Raw genomic sequence first — 24,062 nt, forward strand, 5'->3', positions numbered from 1 at the left:
AGCAATTGATGAGCACACTGGCAGCAATTGATGGGCACAGTAGCGGCAAATGTTGGGCACAGTGGCAGAAATTGATGAACACCCTGGCAGCAATTGATGGGCACAGTAGTGGCAATTGATGAGCACACTGGCAGCAATTGATGGGCACAGTAGCGGCAATTGATGGGCACAGTGGCAGCAATTGATGGACACACTGACAACAATTGATGAGCACAGTGGCAGCAATTGATGGGCAAACTGGCAGCAATTGATGGGTACAGTAGCAGCGTTTGATAGCACAGTGACGCCAATTTATTGGTACAGTGGCTGCGTTTGATGGGCACAGTGACTGCATTTGATGGGCACAGTGGCTGCGTTTGATGGGCACAGTGGCTGCGTTTGATGGGCACAGTGGCGGCAATTGATGGGCACAGTGGCTGCGTTTGATGGGCACAGTGGCGGCAATTGATTGGCACAGTAGCTGCGTTTGATGGGCACAGTGGCTGCAGTTAATGTTTTTTTTTTTTTCAGTTTGTTTGCCCCCCTAAAAAAAAAATTGAGCACCAGCCGCCACTGCACTGGAACATAGGCAAGGATTAAAAAATAAAGAAGGTGTCTACTTATTACGTGAATAAAACAGCTGCTGATAGAGGTTGAAAAACCTGAGGGCGTAATATCAACTTTCATTTTTATTCCATTGATAGTAAACGGTCCTGTGCCCCCCGGGATCTTTTTATGATTGTACCTTTTTATATTTAATGATTTCCACAAGCTGTTTAAAACAATAATAATACTTTCTACGTTAGTCAGCATTAATTTGCCCTTTGAGCTCGGTCCTGGACCGTTCTCTGCCTCGCCTGTGTTCCTATTGGTTCCTGCCAAGGGGTGTGTAACTGCCTTGCTACAAAGTAACACAACATATCCTACCCATACTGTGCTGGACCCGGAGGGACGTTGTTTTCTCATACAGTAGCTGGCAGCGCTCCATAGATAATGAAAATTGACATTCACAGCCATATACTTCCCCAAGAATGGCCGGATCTCAAGCAGGTAACAATACCGCGTTCTATAGATATCGACCCAGATTCTCAAAGGGCTTACGACGGCGCAACGCCATGTACGCCGTCGTAAGTCCTAATCTGGGCCGTCGTATCTATGCGACTGATTCTTAGAATCAGTTACGCATAGATAATCATTAGATCCGACAGGCGTAAGGCTCTTACGCTGTCGGATCTTAAATGCAATTTTGTTGACGCCTCCGTCGTTTTCCCCGTCGTGTATGCAAATTCGGGGAAGTTACGACGTTTACGTTAGATTTGCGACGCGTAAAGTTGCCCCTGCTATATGAGGGGCAACCAATGTTAAGTATGGCTGTCGTTCCCGCGTCGAAATTTAAAAATTTACGTCGTTTGCGTAAGTCGTCTGTGAATGGGGCTGGACGCCATTTACGTTCACGTCGAAACCGATGACGTCCTTGCGACGTCATTTAGCGCAATGCACGTCGGGAAATTTTAGGGACGGCGCATGCGCAGTACGTTCGGCGCGGGAACGCGCCAAATTTAAATGATCCACGCCCCCTACCCGGCTCATTTGAATTAGGCGGGCTTGCGCCGGGGGATTTACGCTACGTCGCTGCAACTTGACAGGCAAGTTCTTTGTGATTAAAGCACTTGCCTGTAAAACTTGCGGAGGCGTAACGTAAATGACATATACGTTACGCCGCCGCAGTTTTACGCCCAGATACGAGAATCTGGGCCATCATTCTTATTCTGCACCAAGACTCGTTGATACATCGCGCATCTTCACTAAGCACAGATTTCGAGTTATTATAATGTTTTCCCAAAACAGTTTTGATATCGACATTCATATTTTTAAATGCTTGCTGTACCATATTTCCCTCGCTTTGTTTCATAGATAATCATATTGTTGTTGTTTTTTTATATACTAAAGCAGAATTTCACCCTTATGCCCCATACACACGATCAGAATTTCCGACAACAAAACCATGGATTTTTTTTTTCCGATGGAATGTTGGCTTAAACCTGTGTTGCATACACACGGTCACACAAATGTTGACCATCGAGAACGCGGTGACGTACAACACTACGACGAGCCGAGAAAAATGAAGTTCAATGATTCCGAGCGTGCGTAGGATTTTTGTGCGTCGGAATTGCACACAGACGATCGCAATTTCCGACAAAAACTTTTTCCCCGTGGGAAAATTTGAGAACCAGCTCTCAAATTTTTGCTGGTCGGAAATTCCGACATAAAATGTCCAATGGGGCCTACACACGGTCGGAAATTTTCCAAACAAAAGCTCACATCGAACTTTTCTTGTCGGAAATTTTGATCGTGTGTACGCGGCATTAAGGACCGCCCTGTCTTTTCTCCGCCCTCCCCTATGGGGGGATCGGATGAACACGGACCGTGTGTCCAAGTTCATCCGATCCGATCCGCAGACGGAAGAAAAAATAGGACATTCTTCCGTCTGCAAAATCGGATGTTTGCGGAGGCGGGTGATTACGGGTGTCAGCGGATGGTCATCCTCTGACACCCGTAATCACATAGGGACCAATGTATGTCCCTTTTTCATCCGCAAACGGATGGATGAAAAAGCGGACATACGGTCCGCATGTCTGAAAGGGGCCTTAGGCCCCTTTCATATTGAGGCGTTTTTCATGCGGTACAGCGCTAAAAATAGCGCTGCTATACCGCATGAAAAAATCATGCCCTGCAGGCTTTAATGTGAAAGCTCCAAGGCTTTCACACTGAAGCGGTGCGGTAGCAGGATCGCTCCAAAAGTCCTGCTAGCCGCATCTTTGGAGCGGTATAGGAGCGGGGTGTTTACCGCTCCTATACCGCGCCTTCCCATTGAAATCAATTGGAAACCGGGGTAATACCGCCCGCACTGTGGGCGGTATTAACCCTTTTTCGGCCGCTAGCGGAAGTTAAAACCTCACCGCTAGCGCCCGAATATCGCGGTAAATACGACGGTATAGCGGCGCTACAAATAGCGCGGCTCCACCGCCTAATGTGAAAGCAGCCTTAATCACCACTGTTTTTTTTTTTTTTTTTTTTTTTTGCTAAACAGATGAAAAAACAGACATTTTTTGAAAAAAAATACGTTTTTCTTAGTTTCTGTTATCAAAATTTGTAAATAAGTAATTTTTCTCTGGAAGGGTTATTGACCGTACAGACAGAGGGACATATTCTTAGATATCTCCGGCGGCGTAACGTATGTCCTTTACGTTACTCCGCCGCAAGTTTAACTGGCAAGTGCCTGATTCCCAAACCACTTACCTGTAAACTTGCGGCGGCGTAGCGTAAAGTCCACCCGCGCAAGCACTCCTAATTCAAATGATCCTGGTAGGGGGCGTGGATCATTTAAATTAGGCGCGCTCCCGCGCCGATCGTAATGCGCATGCTCCGTCGGGTAAATTACCCGACGTGCATTGCGCTAAATGACGTCTCACGAACGTCATTTGTTTTGACGGTAACGTAAATGGCGTCCATCGCCATTCACGGACGACTTACGCAAACGACGTTAAATTTCCAAATTTCGACGCGGGAACGACAGCCATACTTAACATTGGCTACACCACCTAGGGGGCATCTTTATCTTTACGCCGCGTATCGCTTACGGAAACAACGTAAAATCACGGGCAAGCGTACGTTAGAGAATCGGCGTGACTAGTCATTTGCATATTCTACGCTGACCGCAAAGGAAACGCCACCTAGCGGTCAGCGTAGATATTGCAGCCTAAGATACAACGGCGCAGGCCGTCGTATCTTAGGCATGTTTAAGTGTATCTCAGTTTGAGAATACACTTAAACATAGGACGGCCTTAGAATCGGACTTACGTCGGCGTATCTGCTGATACGCCGGCGTAAATTTTTTAAGAATATGGCCCAGAGTGCACCAATTAATAGCAATGTATGGATTGTATTTTCATTTGTTTATACAGATTTTATTGTACACACTTTGTATGTGAATTATTCTCCCCTGTTGGGGTGCTTTCTACTTTTTCTGCAATATTTTTAACCAATTTGGTAATAAAAATCTGATGTATTTTATCAAATATGTCTCCTCTCTGTGGCCGTTATAGTCTGTCATTCTAGGGTTCTATACTCTGGTAATCCCCTAAATTTAAGTAATTTTTCTCCTTCACTGATGTGCGCTGATGAGGCTTCATTGATGGGAACTGATAGGCCACACTGATGGGCACTGATGAGGTGGCACAAACATGCAGCACTGATTTGCAGCACTGATAGGCGACATTGATGGGCACTGATAGGCAGTAATGAGAGCCACTGATAGACGGCATTAATGAGGAGGCACGGATGGGCACTGATGAGGAGGCGCTAATATGCAGCACTGATATGCGGCACTGATGGGCACTGATAGGTGGCAGTGATGAGCACTGATAGGCAGAAATAATAGCCACTGATAGACGGCATTAATGAGGAGGCACTAATGGGCACTGATGAGGAGGCACTAATATGCAACACTGATGGGCATTGATAGGTGGCACTGAGGGGCACTGATAGGCATCAATGATAGCCACTGATAGATGGCATTAATGAGGAGGCACTGATGGGCACTGATGAGGAGGCACTAATATGCAGCACTGATGGGCACTGGTAGGCAGCACTAATGGGCACTGAAAGGCAGCAATGACATCCACTGATAGACAGCACTTATGAGGAGGCACTGATGGGCACTGATGAGGAGGCACTAATATGCAGCACTGATATGCAGCACTGATGGGCAGCTCTTATGGGCACTGATAGGCAGCAATTATAGCCACTGATAGACGGCACTGATGAGGAGGCACTGATTGGTACTAACAGGCATCACTGGTGGGCACTGTGAGGCATCACTAGTGAGCATCACTGGAAGGCATCACTGATGGGGCTGCACTGATTTCTGTGCACGTCCCCACTGAGAAAAGCCGCTTATTGGCTCTCCTCTCCTCACGTGCTGTCAGTGTGAGAAGAGGAATGCCGATAACCGGCATTTACTATTTACACTGTGATCAGCTGTGATTGGACACGGCTGATCACATGGTAAAGAGCCTCTGAAGGGCACCCCATTGCACAATGACAGGGCACAGTGTGCGTTGTCTGTAATAACATATGTACATGGAGGCAGCCACATGTGTTCATATTAGGGCTATTTTTCTCAGAGAATAGGTGCAGGTACTCCCCGGTTCCTATTCACCCCTTGTCTCCGCCCCCTAGTAGCTGCCTTGCCATTGTGCCATGGGGTGCCATTCAGAATGAAACAACGGCACTGCATGTAATGTGTGTTGTGACAAAGTGCGCCGGTGCCCCTATATGTACATCTACTATTACAGGCAATGCATTGGAGCAAAAGGAAGTGAACTGAATGGCCCAGATTCAGAGAGCAATTGCGCCTGCGTAACCATAGTTACGCAGCGCAATTGCTGACTTCCTCCGGCGTTACGAATGCTCCTGATTCAGGAACAACGTAACGCCGACTGCAGCCTAAAATCTGCGTGGCATAAGGCTCTTATGCCACGCAGATTTTAGGCTGCATTCTTGCGATGACCGATAGGGGGCGCTCCCATTGTGCTCAGCGTATAGTATGCAAATTGCATACTAACACCGATTCACAATGTTGCGCGGGCCCTGCGTACGCAAGTTACGGAGTTTCCGTACGGCGTCTTTAGCGTAAGGCTGCCCCTTCTAATAGTAGGGGCAGCCAATGCTAAAGTATACCCGCCGTTCCCGCGTCGTGAAATTTGAATTTCACGTCGTTTGCGTAAGTGATTCGTGAATGGCGCTGGACACCATTCACGTTCACTTGGAAGCAAATGACGTCCTTGCGACGTCATTTGCCGCAATGCACGTCGGGAAAGTTTCCCGACGGAGGATGCGCTCTACGCTCGGCGCGGGAGCGCGCCTAATTTAAATGATTCCCGCCCCCTACGGGATCATTTACATTAGGCGCCCTTACGCAGGGCAATTTTAAAGAGCGCACACGCAATTTACGGAGCTCCTGCTCCGTGAATCGCGCGCAGCGCAGTAAATTTGCGGGGCAAAAACGCTGCCCTGTGCCTCCGTAAAAAAGGGGCAAATTCTACCTGAATCTGGGCCAATGATTTCAGTTATTGTGAGCCTGATCTAAGTGTTAGCGCCTCCTTCTGGACGCCATTGAAATCCATGTTCTATGCACACGCACAGCTCCCGCCTGACCTCGGGTGACAGAGGGGACTTTCACTTCTACCATCTCTTATCTGACAACTTTCTCTGCCGAGTCAATAAAACTCTGCTGAGTGATCACATTTCAAGGAAAGCTACAGCTCTCCGCCAACAGCAGGCAGAGGCACCCTGGCAGGAACATCCCCGACAGAACACGGCGCGTAGATACAACATAGCATAGCTCCCAACTGTCCCTGATTTCAAGGGACTGTCCCTGATTTGGAGCAATGTCCCTCTTTCCTCCTCACTTGTCCCTCACGTTGGTCTGATCTATATAATTGTATATCAAATGCACTTTTTATCTTTCAAAAAGTGTTTCCCAGCGCTAAACCTTTCTTCTGATTTCTAAATTGCACCATTTGTAATTTCCAAAAGCCAATATAAAGGAATAGTAGTTGTAAAAAAAGCACTTCAATCTTGTTTTTTTTTGTGTGTAAAATTGTCCTTTAAGGGGGTGTGGCCAGGGGCGTGTCCTATGCCTGCATACTTTTGCTGATAGATGTCCCTCATTCCCATCTCAAAAAGTTGGGAGGTATGTAATAGATGTAGATGTGAAACCAACCTTATACAAGGTTTAAAGCGACCCCCCCCCCCCCATCCCCACCCCCACACCTCCTTTCCTTTATGCTGGATTCACATTTGCGCATTGCAGGAACAAACACGCTCTTGCAATGCACAAAAATGCGTCACCCTTTTTGCAGGTGTGTGGCGGTGCAATTTATTCCTAATGGCTCCCCAACGCACCTTGCTAATGCCCGTGGGCCGGATTCAGAAACAAGATACGACGGCGTATCTCCTGATACGCCGTCGTATCTCTGAGTCCGGCCGGTCGTATCTATGCGCCTGATTCAGAGAATCATTTACGCATAGATATCCCTAAGATCCGACTGGTGTAAGTGTCTTACACCGTCGTATCTTAGGCTGCATATTCACGCTGGCCGCTAGGTGGCGCTTCCGTATAGTTACGCGAGGAATATGCAAATTAGGTATTTACGCCGATTCAGAAACGAACGACCGCCCGGCGCTTTTTTTTTTTACGTTGTTTGCGTTATGCTTTTTCCGGCGTAAAGTTACCCCTGCTATATGAGGGGTATGTGCGGCGTATCCTATGTTAAGTATGGCCGTCGTTCCCGGGTCGAATTTTGAAAATTTTACGTCGTTTGCGTAAGTCGTTCGCCAACAGGGCTTTGCGTAATTTACGTCCACGTCGAAACCAATGAGGCTTTGCGGCGTAATTTCGAGCATGCGCACTGGGTTTCTTTCACGAACGGCGCATGCGCCGTTCACAAAAAAAACGTAAAATACGCGGGGTCATGCTAAATTTAAATAAAACACGCCCACAACATCCCCATTTGAATTAGGCGGGCTTACGCCGGCCCACATACGTGACGCCGCCGTAATTTAGGGCGCAAGTTCTTTCTGAATACGGAACTTGCGCCCAAAGTTACAGCGGCGTAACGTATTTAAGATACGTTACGCCGGGCGGACAGATAGACCATTCTATCTGAATCCGGCCCCGTGTTTTTACATGTGCCAAAGCACATAGTAACAATGTACCATGCGTTTTGGAGCAATGCGATTTTTAAAAAAAATTATTATTTTTTTCCAATGGACTGCCCTAAATATGACTTGTTAAAACTACAGAATAATGCGCACACACCATCGCACCTGCATCGGGGTGAATGGAGCCTTAATAAACCTGATTACCTATGTAGCAAAAATGAATAAAGTCAGCCAGTGTCGGGACATCTAGAGCCCGGGGCGAACATGCCAAACTGCGCCCCCACCCAAGATGTATAAGCATTTATGGCCCAGATTCTCAAAGGGCTTACGACGGTGCAACGCCATGTACGCTGTCGTAAGTCCTAATCTGGGACGTCGTATCTATGCGACTGATTCTTAGAAGGCTCTTACGCTGTCGGATCTTAAATGCAATTTTTTTTTTGTCCGCTAGGTGTCGCCTCCGTCGTTTTACCCGTCGAGTATGCAAACTAGCTAGATACGCGAATTCCCGAACGTACGCACGGCCGACGCAGTAAAGTTACGACGTTTACGTTAGGCTTGTCCCGGCGTAAAGTTGCCCCTGCTATATGAGGCGCAACCAATGTTAAGTATGGCCGTCGTTCTCCCGCGTCGAAATTTGAAAAGTTACGTTGTTTGCGTAAGTCGTCCGTGAATGGGGCAGGACGCCATTTACGTTCATGTCGAAAACAATGACGTCCTTGCGACGTCATTTGGAGCAATGCACCCTGGGATTTTTTACAGACGGCGCGCTTCATTTAAATGTAACACGCCCCCTACCTGCTGAATTTGAATTACGCGGCCTTACGCTGCGTGATTTACACTACGCTGCCGCAACTTTACACGCAAGTGCTTCGTGAAAAAAGCACTTGCATGAAAAACTTGCGGCGGCGTAACGTAGATGACATACGTTGCGCCGCCGCAGACATATGCCCGATCTACAAGAATCTGGGCCTATGTGTCATAAATCCCCCACCCCCAAAAAAATGAGCACTAATTTGCATGCTTACCCCTTAAAGCGGAGTTCCACCCAAAAGTGGAACTTCCGCTTTTAGCACTCCTCACCCCCTTACATGCTACATTTGGCATGTCATTTTTTGGGGGGGGTTGGGGGCTTCGGTAGGAGTGGGACTTCCTGTCCCACTTCCTCCTTCCGCCCAGGGACCGCCTCGGCGACTTCTCCTCTCGCCTTAGGCGGCCCCTTCCTCTAGGCGATCTCCTGGGACACGTGACAGGTCCCAGGAGATCGCCTGTCCACTCAGGGAGCGCAGCGCCGCTCACGCATTCGCAGTGCATGCCCGGCCGTGAAGCCGAAAGCTGTCACGGCCGGGGGGCCCACATAGTGAATGGAGGCGCTGGCGGAGAGGGGGGGAGAGGAGCGGAGCTCCTGGCGGCCACGTCGCTGGACCGTGGAGCAGGTAAGTGTCTGTTTATTAAAAGTCAGCAGGTTCTTTTAATGAACCTAAAAAGGTTAAAACTCCCCTTTAAGCTTAAGTTCACCCTCCTACCAGCACAAATCCCCCCCCCCATCCCCCCTCCCAGGTCAAATCCTCTCTTTTCCCATTTTCCTCCAGCACAAATACCCCCCAAATGTCACCTCCTAGCACAAATACCCCCCAATCATCCCTACTGGGCCCAGCCCCCCCCCCCCCCCACACACACACACAAAAAACTCCCCTTCTAGCACAAATACCTCCCCCCTTTTACCATATCACCTCTTCTAGCACAAATCCTCTCCCCCCCAACATAAATCCACCCAAATCCAAACAAACCCCCCCCCCCCAATGTCACCTCCTAGCACAAATACCCTCCAATCAACCCTATTGGACCCAGCCCCCCCCCCCCCCACACACACACACACAAAAAACTCCCCTCCTAGTACAAACCCCCCCCCTCCCTTTTACCATATCACCTCTTCTAGCACAAATCCTCTCCCCCCAACATAAATCCACCCAAATCCAAACAAATCACCCCCCAATTTCCCCCTCTGAGAACAATTCTTACCCCCAGTTACCCCCCGAATTTCCCCACCCAGCTCTATAAACTGATGGACTTATGAATAAATGGTTGTGTAATGAATCGTCTGAGTTTCCATTATTTCTTATGGGGAAATTGGCTTTGATATACAAGTGAATTTGAAAAGTGCTTTGGATTACAAGCATGTCTCCGCAACGAATTATGCTCGCAATCCAAGGTTTTACTGTAAATGCCATGCGGTTAGACCCCTTTCACACTGAGGAGTTTGTTAGGCGTTTTAGCCCTGCAGCCTCCCGAGGGCTTTCACACTGAGGGGGTGCGCTGGCGGGACCGCTCCAAAAGTCCTGCCAGCAGCATCTTTGGAGCGGTGAAGGAGCAGTGTGTTTACCTCTCCTCCTTGAAAGCAATGGGCACCGCGGTAATACTGCCGGCAATGCGCCTCTGCAGAGGCGGTATCAACCCTTTTTCGGCCGCTAGCGGGGGTCAAAACCCAGGGCCGATCCGCCCTATAGGCTCACTATGCAAGCCGCTTAGGGCCCCGCAAAGCTGCAGAGGGCCCCCCAAATTACTAGAGACCCCGCCTGGTGAGAAGTCATTTTCGGCCCCTCACCCCGCTTCTCACTTTAATGTAAGATGTCATTTCTGACAGCAGAACACCCCCTCCCCCCCACTTATCAACTTTAATCTTTAATGTGACATGTCATTTTGCTTAGGGCCCCAGGAAGGTCAGGATGGGCACTGTCAAAACCGCACTGTTAACGGCCGAATACCGCCGCAATTCCGACGGTATAGCGGCGCTAAAAATATTATGGGGCCACACAGTATACACGCACACAGACACACACCTGTCAAAGCTCCGTCAGCGATGGACACAGGACATCCCGGGACTGGACTCCGAGGATTGGGAGGACATGTGGGACATCCCCTTCAAAATCCTGGTCTCACTTCGAGATCGTCTCATACAATACAAAATACAACATCGGGCGTATATTACCCCGTATAGGTTACATAAAATGAGAACCTGTCCTCAGAGTGTTGGAGATGTACCGGGGATCCGGGCGACTTTATACACATCTTCTGGTCCTGCCCAGCAATACAAAACTACTGGTCGCAAGTACTAGAGGTAATACAGGAGGTGGTGTAATAGATGTAGCCCCAACCCCGCAGATATGCCTTCTAGGCTTAGTAGAAGAATTAGCCCCTAGGGTGGCAGAGAGAACTCTGATAGGACTCTTGATATTCTATGCCAGGAAAATTATCACTCTCTGCTGGAAAAAAAGTGCCCCGCCATCCATATCGCTATGGAAAACACATGTCAATAAAGTACTACCACTCTACAAGGAAACCTACCAAAATAGAGGATGCCCCAAAAAATATGATAGAGTGTGGGCCAAATGGCTAGCGGAGGCCTCCATGGCAACCGCAGACTGATTGAGCATGTACATAAAACCACCCTACGGGTGGATGTGATATTGATACATTGGGTGATTTGGTATTTTTATTTATTTTTTATTATTGTAATCTCTATTATGGGTTTATTGGATATTTACTATTGTCCCTTGGGTCTCGACTGAAAGATTTGATCCTTAGGCCTCATACACACGACCGGTTTCCTCGGCAGAATCCATCATGAAACTTGGTGGCAGAGCTTTTTTGCCGAGGAAACCGGTCGTGTGTACGTTTTTCATCGAGGAAACTGTCGAGGAACTCGACGAGCCAAAAAGAGAACAAGTTCTCTTTTTCCTCGACGGGAGTCTCAAATTGGCTCGTCGAGTTCCTCGTCGGGCTGGTTTTCGACGAGAAACTCGAGCGTGTGTATGCTAAGAAACCCGCGCTTGCTCAGAATAAAGTATGAGACGGGAGTAAAAGTAGCGTTTGTAATGGAGATAACACATTTTTCACGCTTTAACAGACTGTAAAGTGCAAATCGTCTCTCACCAAACTTTTACTTAACACGCAAACACATGAGATTAGCAAAAGCAGCCCCAAGAGTTGTGCCAGTGGAATCGAACTTCCCCTGCAGTTGTATGTGTTGTACTTCACCGCGTTTGAGAACGAGGAGATTTGGTCTGTAAAGTGTGTACGCAAAGCAAGCTTGTGGAGTTCCTCGACAAGCCTAACACGGAACTCGACGAGAAAAAGGATGTGTCTCGCCCGACGAGTTCCTCGGTCGTGTGTACGCGGCATTAGACTTTTCAAGTGAGCAGGAGCCAATACAGCACAAGGTTGTTTGTTCTTTTCTTGTGGACTTGCTGCAGCTGTATGTTACCAATGATGGAAGGAGCCCAATGTCAGCTGGCACTGACTCCTGCGTGGGGCTAGTCCCTATGCTGTGGCAGGTTCACTGTTGTTTGTTGTTTGTATGTCTTATGCCGCGTACACATGATCATTTTTCAGTATGAAAATTTTTTTTTGTTTTTCAGCATGTCGAAAAAACAATGTTTTCCCAACTTCATCATCAAAATGATCTAGCAAAGCGCGGTGACGTACAACACGTCGTACAACACGTACGGCGGCACTATAAAGGGGAAGTTCCATTCGCCTTTGGGCTGCTTTAGCTGATTCCGTGTTAGTAAAAGACGATTCGCGCTTTTCAGCGTGATGAATGTGCTTACTCAATTATGAACGGTAGTTTTACCAGAACGATCGCTCCCGTCTCATAACTTGCTTCTGAGAATGCATGGGGTTTTTTTACGTTGTTTTAGCCCACACACTATTATTTTTTACAACCTGAAAAACGAATTTGTTTAAACGACGTTAAAAAATGCAGCATGTACCGGTACGATTTTTTTTTTTTTTTTCGTTTTTCAGAACCTGAAAATGAACCTGAAAATGATCTGAAGCACACACACGATCATTTTAAATGAAGTTTTTTGAAAAACTACGTTTTTTTCATGCCGAAAAATTATCGTGTGTACGCGGCATTATACTCACATAAAAAAAAAAAAATCTGGTCACCGTAGTAAATAACCTATAAAACTTTCCACCATATTTATCAGGGACGGCTTTGCCTATATCACCATTTCATGCAATGATCGATTTTTCCCCCCCGTGGGCATGAATGGGATCACCCTGTCTTATTAGTAGTAGATCAATAGACTGAAGAGGTCGGAGCCTTCAGCAGGCCGATCTTCCACCTCCAGCCCATCTCTGCTGCTAAATTATGAATTGAGGGAGAAGGTGACCTTCATCCACCGAGTCATTCACTCTACATGGAGGGATCTGCACACTTCCTCTGATAATGAAGATCTCATTCCTGGCCGAGATACACAGTTCATCTGTCAGGGAGCGCAGGAAGATCATTCATCCTACTGTTGCTGAGTAATCATTTTTTTCATCTTTCCATCTATCGAATCTTCTGCCCTTGTTGTTGTTTTAACTTTGGATAGTAAAACATTTTTTTTTTCATAAATGTGACTTCTTTCTTTTATCTCTTCAGAAATACGGCTATGGTGGATGGATCCAGATGCAACATACCACCAAGGTTAGTTCTATCTATTGAACTTATTTTGCCTGTTTAACTGCTTGCCGCTCACCCACAGTACAGAGTCACACATGTGGGTGTATACACACTGGTAAATGTCTGCCCACTCCCTCCCTCCTTCCAGCTAAACACAATGGGGGTGGGGTATTCGATGTAGATTGATGGAGGCTTCACCTCCCTCTTATTTTAATACACAGGCTGGAGGGGTGTGACACAACCTATGACTGGCAGAAATATGTATGGTGATTAAAAACAGTTTATTGATATGAATTATTTATTTTTCCTCTTTATCCCTCAAGCAGTTTTTTTATTTTGAAAATGTTAACAGAAGCAGAGGACTAGAAGCTCCTCCTGCTTATGTTTCCCTGCAGACGGGCTGGGAGAGAGCTGGGTAATGTGACATCAGTATGTCGATTAGTAAATAAGTACTTACAGTATCTCACAAAATTAAGTACACCCCAAGTGAAAACCCTCTTGGGCAGGGAGGTCACCAGAGCTTCACAGGTTGCCACTGGAGTCCTCTTCCCCTCCTCCATGTTGACATCACAGAGCTGGTGGATGTTAGAGACCTTGCGCCCCCTCCACCTTCTGTTTGAGGATGCCCCACAGATGATCAATAGGGTTTAGGTCTGGAGACATGCTTGGCCAGTCCATCACCTTTACCCTCAGCTTCTTTAGCAAGGCAGTGGTCGTCTTGGAGGTGTGTTTGGGGTCGTTATCATGTTGGAATACTGCCCTGCGGCCCAGACTCTCTAGTGAGGGGATCATGCTTTGCTTCAGTATGTCACAGTACATATTGGCATTCATAGTTCCCTCAATGATCTGTAGCTCCCCAGTGCCGGCAGCACTCATGCAGACCCAGACCATGACACTCCCACCACCATGGCAAATAAATGGACGAGAACTGGACAGCCGCACTCCAAAATCACTTAAAAAAGTTGTCTTTTTATTTTTCAACTGCACAAACAGTCACTGCAAACCAACAAGATACAGTATGGCCGACGCGTTTCGCACTTACAGTCAGTGCTTAGTCATGGCTTGACTGTAGGCAAGACACACTTGTCTTTGTATTCCTCACCTGGTTGCCGTCACACGCGCTTGTCACCATCTGACACCAAATAAGATTATCTTGGTCTCATCAGACCACAGGACATGGTTCCAGTAATCCATGTCCTTAGTCTGCTTGTCTTCAGCAAACTGTTTGTGGGCTTTTTTGTGCATCATCTTTAGAAGAGGCTTCCTTCTGTGACGACAGCCATGCAGACCAATTTGATGCAGTGTGCGGCGTATGGTCTGAGCACTGACAGGCTCACCCCCCCCCACCCCCCACCCCTTCAACCTCTGCAGCAATGCTGGCAGCACTAATACGTCTATTTCCCAAAGACAACCTCTGGATATGATGCTGAGCACGTGCACTCAACTTCTTTGGTAGACCATGGCGAGGCCTGTTCTGAGTGTAACCTGTCCTGTTATATCGCTGTATGGTCTTGGCCACCGTTTTGCAGCTCAGTCCCAGGGTCTTGGCCATCTTCTTATAGCCTAGGCCAGGGGTCTGCAACCTTTAAGACCTAAAGAGCCACTTGGACCCGTTTCCGAAGGAAAAAAAAAACTGGGAGCCGCAAAACCAAAAACCAGTGTATTTCATACTGCCCAACTCCCATACACACCGCACCCCTCTCATGTACATACCACCCACCTCATACACTCCGCACCTCTCTTATTTACATACCACCCACCTATATACACTCCGCACCCCTCTCATGTACATACCACCCACCTCTGATATTGTACAGTATTGCATTTGCTGGGCATGTGGAGGTGGAATCTTATCTGATATTGTCAATATCAGATAAGATTCTACCTCCACATGCCCAGCAAATGCAATACTTCAAAAGTCACTGGAAGTGTTGTCATTAAACCGATGTGAGAAGAGAGAAGAGCGTTGGTGGTGTGAGGAGTTATTCTCGCATATTTCCGGGGCGGTTGGTAAGCACGTTTCTGGCGGCGCTGACATTTATCATGAGAGAAGAGGCCGCATTAATCAAGTTCTGGAACAGAGATATCGAAGGAACGGGTTGCCACAGCAACCATGGTCAGCCTCTCCGTCATGTATGAATAAATATCCTCGCGAGGACACTTGTGCCAGTTGCACGTCAATATTCAGCCCCTTCAGTCTTATTCGGAAACTAATGAACTGTCTTTGCGGCGCTCACAAACACGGGGAGTTGATTCCCTTAATTAGGGCAGGTTTTGTGTTTTGTTTTTTTACCTCTAGCGAGCGGTGACTAATGCAGTCGGCTTCTTCTTGCTCTGACTTGCTCTGAATGGATTTCGCTAAGGCTTGGTTCACATCTACAGGTGCCGCCAATCGCGGACGCGTCACGGTGAGTCATGCACGCGAGAAACGCGGAAAAGAAGTCCCTTAGCCAGATTCAGAGAGGTTTACGCCGGCGTATCAGTAGATACGCCGTCGTAACTCTGAATCTGCGCCGTCGTAAATTTAAGTGTATTCTCAAATTGAGATACACTTAAATGTAGCTAAGATGCGACCTCCTACGCCGTCGTATCTTAGCTGACTATTTACACCGTCCGCAAGGGGCGTGTACGCTGATTTACGCCTAGAATGCGTAAATCAGCGAGATACGCCTATTCACGAACGTACGCTTGCCCGTCGCAGTAAAGATACGCCGTTTACGAAAGGCGTTTTCAGGCGTAAAGTTAGTCCACCAAAATGCTGGCCCAGCCAATGTTAAGTATGGACGTCGGACCCGCGTCAAATTTTGAAATGTTTACGTTGTTTGCGTAAGTCGTCCGTGAATGGGGCTGGGCGTCATTTACGTTCACGTCGAAACCAATGAGTTTTTGCGGCGTAATTTGGAGCATGCGCACTGGGATACGTCCATGGACGGCGCATGCGCCGTTCATTCAAAACGTCATTTACGTGGGGTCATGCTTTACATAAAACACGCCCACCTCTTCACAATTTGAATTAGGCGCGCTTACGGCGGGACATTTACGCTACGCCGCCGTAACTTAGGACGCAAGTGCTTTGTGAATACAGCACTTGCCTCTCTAACTTACGGCGGCGTAGCGTTATGAGATACGATACGCCTGCCTAACGTTAGGCGCGTCTTTTTGAATCCAGCTACCTGACTCTTTTCCAAAAATGCACCTCACGCGTCTGCAGCTGCATGGGGGGTGTCGTTATCAACTAATGGTACTGACGCACACTAAAGCATACCTCCCAACATTTTAAGATGAGAATGAGGGACACCTACCAACAAATGTATGTAGGCATAGAACACGCCCCCTGCCACACCCCCTCAAAGGAGAATTTACCAAAAAAAAGGTTAAAGAGGAAGTAAACTCTCTTAAAAAAGAAAACCTGACTATCCTACTCAGGGCCGCCATCAGGGGGGTACAGGCAGTACACCTGTAAGGGGCTCGGAGGTTACCAGGGGCCTGGACGACAACCCCCTTTTTTTTTTAGGGGCCCGGAGGTTCCCAGGGGCCTGGAGGCCCACAGGGCCCCAGATGGGAACCCCCCCCCCTTTTTTTATTAAAAAAAAATACAATTTAATCTTTTTTTATTTAATTTTTTATTGATTTATTTATTTTTTTTATTTATTTTTTAGAGATCCGGAGGTTCCCAGGGCCCCGGATGGCAACCCCCCCTTTTTGTATATAAAAAAATATATTTTATCTATATTTTTTTTATTTCTTTTATTTTTTATATATATATAGTCGCGATGACGTCACTCCTCGCATGCGCACGGCAACGGCACACGTTAGGGAAGAAACGAAACACAGAGTTTTTTTTCTTCCCAGCACGTGCGCCGTTTGTATTATCGGCGCACTACAAGTGAAATATCTCCTAAACGCTGCACGCTCCACTACCTATAACTAAGCACTAGTTTCAGTGCGAAACGCGCCAGAAGTCGGGTTTTTATTTTATTTTGCTGTGACTTGTAGTGCTGTCCTTCTTTTAATAAAGGCTACAATTTGTTCAGAGTGCGGCTGTCCAGAGACAATTTTTGTTCCTGCTTTATAGGTAAACCTTATTATAGGCTTACCTATAGGTAGAAGTAAAAAAATAGATATATATACAACCACTTTAAAGCAGAGGTCCACCATGTTTTTTTTTATAAAGTCAGCAGCTACAAATACTGCAGCTGCTGACTTTTAAAATAAGGACACTTACCTGTCCAGGGCGCCCGCGATGTCGGCACCCAAAGCCGTTCTGTCCCTCGGCTCTCGGCTGCCGCCGCCATCTCCGATAAGGGAATCAGGAAATGAAGCGTTGCGGCTTCACCTCCTGGTTCCCTACTGCGCATGCGCGACACGCACTGCGCTATTACACTGGTCCCTGCTGTCTTCTGGGACCTGTGTGTCTCCCAGAAGACACCGGGGGGGATGAAGAAAGTGGCGTAGATACCCGTGGGTGGCTTGGTTATCTATGCCCGGAAGTGGGAACAAATACCAAATTACACAGTTATCTGCTCCCCCCTTAAAGGTGCCAAATGTGACACCGGAGGGTGGGGGGGATTTCGAAAAGTGGAAGTTCGATTTTTGGGTGGAACTCCGCTTTGAATAAATCCACAAGGACTTTTTTTTACCACTACTATTGCTTTAATCACTTCATTACCGGGCACTTAAACCCCCTTCGTGCCCAGACCAATTTTCAGCTTTCAGCGCTGACGCATTTTAAATGACAATTGCGCGGTCATACAACACTGTACCCAAATTATATTTTTATAATTTTTTTCCCACAAATAGAGCTTTCTTTTGGTGGTATTTGATCATCTTTGCGATTTTTATTTTTTGCGTTCTAAACAAAAAAAGACCGAAAATTATAAAAAAAAACACAATATTTTTTTATTTTTGTTATAATAATATCCCATTTTTTTTAATATACATTTTTTTTCCTCGGTTTAGGCCGATACGTATTCTTCTACATATTTTTGTTAAAAAAATCACAATAATCGTATATTGATTGGTTTGCGCAAAAGTTATAGCGCCTACAAAATAGGGGATAGATTTATGATTTTTTTTTTCTACTAGTAATGGCGGCGATCTGCGATTTTTTTGTCAGGCCTGCGATATTGTGCGCGGACGTATCGGACACTTTTGACACAATTTTGGGACCATTCACATTTATACAGCGATCAGTGCTATAAAAATGCACTAATTACTGTATAAATGTGACTGGCAGGGAAGGGGTTAACACTAGGGGGTGAGGAAGGGGTTAAATGTATTCCCTGGGTGTGTTCTAACTGGCTGTGGAGGAGGACTGACTGGGGAAGGTGACCGAAGCTGTGTTCCTATGTACAAGGGACACGGCATCGGTCTCCTCTCCCCCTGACAGGACGTGGAGCTATGACATCGCGGCCTGCCAGGCTCACGCATCGGCATCTCAGCGATGCGCCGAGCAGTGTTTCCCCGCTGCGCGCGTGAGGAATGTAAATAGCAGGACATCCAGGGACGTCCACCCGCCACTTGAGAGCCGCGCTGTGGACGTCTTTCGTCTATAGCGTGGCCCTCTAGTGGTAAATTGGCTCTTAAAATGTACAAATGCAGCGATTTAGAAATCAGAGGAAAGGTTTAGCGCTGCGAAACACTTTTTGATAGATAAAAAGTTAATTTGATATACTTATATATAGATCAGACCAAAATGAGAGACAGGGGGACATTGCTCCAAATCAGGGACAGTCCCTCGAAATCAGAGACAGTTGGGAGGTATGACTGTATCTCTATTGTTAATGGAGTTCCTTTAGATGGGACTACATTTTCCATCATCCCGGGGCTCTAAGTAAAGATGAATCAGAGTTCACAAAGCTCCATCTTGTGGCAGAAAAAGGGAACTTCTTGCAAACTATAACAATGCAAAAATAATCCTGCAGATTTCAGTTGCAATGGATCTTCTTACATCTACTAAGGGCTTTTTTTCAGGGGGAACTTGGAGGAACTCGGTTCCACCACCTCTGGCTCAGACCCTTAGCTGCCTGCTCACCACAATCACTTGTAAACACAGAAGTCTGGTTTCTGTGTTTACAAGTGACAGCTTTGTAACCCCCTGAACTCTGCACTCTGTATGTAATGCAATTCTGGTATTTAATGCCCCTTTAAGACCCTTCTACTGTCTACAAAAAGACATCCTCTAGACTCAGCGGCCCGGATTCACAAAGCACTTACCCCTGACGTATCTCGAGATACGCCACGTAAGTGTAAGTATGCGCCGTCGTATATATGCGCCGTGCCCATAAACTGAGATACGCCTGAAAATAGGCTTCATCCGACCGACGTAACTTTCCTACGCCGGCATATCGTGGGCGCATATTTACGCTGGGCGCATTTGCCGCTCCCATTGATTTTCTATGCACATATGCAAATGAGGAAGATACGCCGATTCACGAACGTAGTTGCGCCCGGCGCATTATATATGTGGTTTGCGTAAGTCGTACGTCCGGCGTAAAGTTATTCCCCATATAGGAGGCGCAACTCATGCAAAGGTATGGACCAAGGAACACAAGCCGTCGTATCTTTTGTCGTTTACGCTGTACGTGAATATGACTAGGCGTAGGTTACGTTCACGTCGTAGGCAGTGATTCGACGTATCTTAGGCAGTTGTTTCGACCTGATTCTGAGCATGCGCACTGGGATGGGGCCACGGGACAGCGCATGCGCCGTACGTTATTCGTAACTTCATGGCGCTCAGTCCTTCATTTACATGGGGGCACGCCTCATTAGCATGGCTCACGCCCACTTCCACATACGCTGGCTTACGCCGAGGAAACCCAGCGTAGATTTGAGAGCGTCTGGGGGCGAGTGCTTTGTGAATACTGTGCTTTCCTCTGTGCGCTGCGTCGGCGTAGCGTATATTCGATACGCTACGCCGGCATAAATATGCGCCAATGTATGTGAATCCCGGCCAGCCTGTTTGTTGGGGTGCTTGGAACTGTTGTCTGGTCCTGGCAGCCTCTGAACAGGTAAAGGAGACCTGAGTCATTTCCATTGGCCCCGCTGGGGGCGAGCGCTACACCAAAACAAGCACAAATCATAGCAAAGAAACTTGGGGCCAAATCCTTCAAAAGAGATACGACGGAGTAACTGCTGTTACTCTGTCGTATCCCTGGTCCTAACTATGGAACTGATCCACAGAATCAGTTTTCCATAGTTAGGGAGAAGATCCGGCATGTGTAATTGAATTACACTGCCGGATCTTAGGATGCAGTACCGCATCCGCCGCTGGGGGCATTTCGTGACGAAATGCCGCCTCGGGTATGCAAATTAGCACTTACGGAGATCCACAAAGCTTTTCTGCTTCGTTTTTTCTCCGTAAGTATTAAATTGCATACGCAAAATTAGGGCTGCTTTTACATGGTGTAAAGTTAGTACCCCATGTAAAAGCAGACCCTTCTGTCTAGCGACGCGTTTTTTTTTCGAATTTGAATTTTTTTTTTGCGCCGTATCTTTTTTTTTTTCCGACGCAACTTTATTGACCCGTCGCAATCCACAAAGCCCGGCGTAACGTAATTTCACGCTATGCACGTCGGGAAAATGACGTCACGAGCATGCGCAGTACGGCCGGCGCAGGAGCGCGCCTCATTTAAATGGGAATCGCCCCCATGAAATGAGGAACGCCTTGCGCCTGCGGAATTTAAGTTACACGGCCAGAAATTTCTAGGTAAGTGCTTTGTGGATCGGGCACTTAGGTAGAAATTTTAAGGCAGTGTAACTTAAATTAGAAATTCGCCGTTACGCCGGGTCTTTGTGGATTTGGCCCTTGGTTCTACTAAATAGATTTCAAACAACAGAAAGTCAGAAGCACGGGATCCAAGTTAGACTAAAAGCAACTGATTTATTACCAAAGATTTATAGCACTTTTACATTTAAAATCTGGAGTAAGTGTGCTATACATTTTTGATAATAAATCAGTTGCTTTTATTCTAACTTGGATCCCGTGCTCCTGACTTGGCAACAAACTCTTGAAGTTTCTCTGATGTTTCATTCTTGTGTTTCATCAGATAATTACAGTGGAACCTTAGATTACGAGCATAATCCGTTCCAGGAGAATGCTTGTAAGTTGCGAGTTTTGCCATAAAAGTCAATGGAAACAAATATAATTTATTTTGCATTGACTTCTATGGCATGCAATACCGTATGTGGCCAGAGGTGGGGGGGTGCCGGAGAGCCTCGAAAATACTCAGGGACAGCTCAGCTGATCTCGGAAACCCTCGGAAAGGTTCGGAAACACTCAGGAACGGAGTGATTCTGAGTATTTCTGAACCGTGTGTTGCCGGCGCCCACGCACCTCTGGCCAAATGCGGTACTTTACACCCCATTAGTTTGAATTCTGCTTGTTTCACGAGGCAACACTCGCAAACCGGGTCTGAATAAAAAAAAAAAAAGTTGCTCGTTATTTAAAATGCTCGTTAACTGCGTTACTCGTAAACCAAGGTTCCACTGTAGTTGTGTACCTGGAATAATCATCAATGAAAGTCTTGTTATCCCAGTATCAGGGACGGAGGGACGGTTGATATCCTGCAGCCAGTATTATGGGACCGCAATAGATGGCTGCAGGATATCAACCGTCCCTCCACCTAATACTGGGATAACAAGGCTACCGGCCAGGAAACCGGAGTGACGGTTGGAATCTCCTGGCAGACCCGACAGTATACTCGGGCCCATGTATCTAACAGTGCCACCAGCAGGTGAAATCCTTTATTACAGATCCTGGCTGTAGGAAGACACCCGCTGGTGGACACCGGTACAGCAATCCACAGGACCAACAGTGCCACCAATGGGTGAACCCTTTCCTGACAATTAGAGACCTTATTGGCTTGCTGGTCTGTGGTGATGAGCCTGATCATCCAGTTTTCCTTTCCGAAGAATTGCTTATTATTGAGAATTGTGCATCCATCATCCTGGAACTTAACTATGAGACTGTTGTTTGCAAGACTTTTCACTGATAGAAGGTTGCCTTCTAGTTCTGGAACATACAGCACTTTCTTTACAAGGACACTGTGCTTGCCTTGTGGTGTAATATAGATCAGGAAGCCCTGGGCATTTACCTTCTGCAGTGATGCCGTTTGCTAGGAAAACTTTGGGCCGGATTCAGATAGGACATACGACGGCGTATCTCCTGATACGCCGTCGTATCTCTGAGTGCGGGCCATCGTATCTATGCGCCTGATTCAGAGAATCAGTTACGCATTGATTTCCCTTAGATCCGACTGGCGTAAGTGTCTTACACCGTCGTATCTTAGGCTGCATATTTACGCTGGCCGCTAGGTGGCGCTTCCGTATAGTTCCGCGAGGAATATGCTAATGAGGTATTTACGCCGATTCAGAAACGTACGTCCCGCCGGCGCCTTTTTTTATGTTGTTTACGTTAGGCTTTTTTCGGCGTATAGTTACCCCTGCTATATGAGGCATAGCTAATGTTAAGTATGGCCGTCGTTCCCGCGCCGAGTTTTGAAAATTTTACGTTGTTTGCGTAAGTCGTTTGCGAATAGGGCTGGACGTCATTTACGTTTACGTTGAATCCAATACATCCTTGCGGAGTACTTTGGAGCAATGCACACTGGGATATTTTACGGACGGAGCATGCGCCATTCAAAAAACCCGCCCAAAACGCGGGGTCAAGTAAAATTTAAATAAAACACGCCCCCAACATCCCCATTTGAATTAGGCGGGCTTACGACGCAACACATACGTTACGCCGTCGTAACTAAGGGCGCAAGTTCTTTTTGCATACGGAACTTGCGCCCAAAGTTACAGCGGCGTAACGTATTGGAGATACATTACGCCCGCAGAAAGATGCGCTCATCTTTCTGAATCCGGCCCTTTGTCTTTTGTAGTATAATCAATGTTTGTGAAGAAGGACTCATCACTAGTCATGTGGATTGTCGCTCCTGTGGATTGTCGCTCTTGAGTCTATGCACCAGCCTCCCTTTGACATATTCTAGCGTGAGTTCCTGCTTGGGTCTGGTTCCTGAGGCCTTATTAAGAGCAGTATACGTCTCTGGAAGGCTGCAGAAGAACAGGGCAACAATATGGTTATCTTTAATGTCCTCTCCAATGGTGCGCAGCTGGCTAAGATTTCTAGCAGAGCTTTCACATGGTCACACATTTGCCGGCCTTCATCTAGTCTCATTTTATACACCTTTCTTAGTAGAAGCAGCTTACTGTTGAGACTTGAACACTCGTGCAGTTTTTGTTATGAAGTCAACATACCTTTGGCCATTTTCTCTTTTCTTATGTGGATAAACTGGTCATCTTCCACTAGTAAGCTTATATTCGTTTTTGCATGTCTGTCTTTCCTGTTCCAGTCCTCCGTCTCTCCGTTTAAACGTCCACTGCTGGTAATTGGCATTGAAATCACATCCGAACCACTTGCCATCTTTTAGTAGTTTATATACAGTACTCACAGTAAAGAATTCTCTTTCCAGTGCCCTGGGTGCCTGCAGGGTATGCTGGGTGTGCTGGGCGCATAACCTATTGTGCAGAGTAGTGATATAATGCGCTGGAAGCTTCTTATTTGCAGAGAATACTTTACTTTCATAAAGGATTGAAAAGCATGTCTTTACATCGTGGAGATAGGAACATACAAGTACACAGGGAGGAAATACAAACATTTTCTCTCATTACATTACCATAGAATGCACATTATACATTATAACACTGCAGTGCCACCTACTGGTATAGACAGGTATAATGCAAATATATATTTCACAGTACTTTACATTACATGCTGTTGTCCTTCCAACAAGGATCCATGCCTTCTCTTCTGACAGAAAGGCGACCTGCCATGTTTACATAGGCAGATCGCCATTCTGCCTCTTTGCTGAACAGTTGGTGGGTGCCGGCGGACATC

At 46.9% G+C, this 24,062-nt stretch overlaps 1 protein-coding gene across 1 annotated transcript in view; it reads left to right on the plus strand.

Moving 5' to 3' along the window:
* Positions 1-890: 890 nt before the first annotated feature.
* ACMSD (aminocarboxymuconate semialdehyde decarboxylase) overlaps positions 891-24,062 on the plus strand; it is a 67,828-nt gene continuing 44,656 nt past the window's right edge. Inside the window, exons 1-2 of the mRNA XM_040358090.1 lie at positions 891-1,029; positions 13,142-13,186. Coding sequence (XP_040214024.1) covers positions 973-1,029; positions 13,142-13,186 — 102 coding nt within the window. The 5' untranslated portion in view covers positions 891-972. The remainder of the gene's footprint in view (positions 1,030-13,141; positions 13,187-24,062) is intronic.

This window comes from Rana temporaria, chromosome 6 (assembly GCF_905171775.1).
Source record: "Rana temporaria chromosome 6, aRanTem1.1, whole genome shotgun sequence".
NCBI classification, from domain to species: domain Eukaryota; kingdom Metazoa; phylum Chordata; class Amphibia; order Anura; family Ranidae; genus Rana; species Rana temporaria.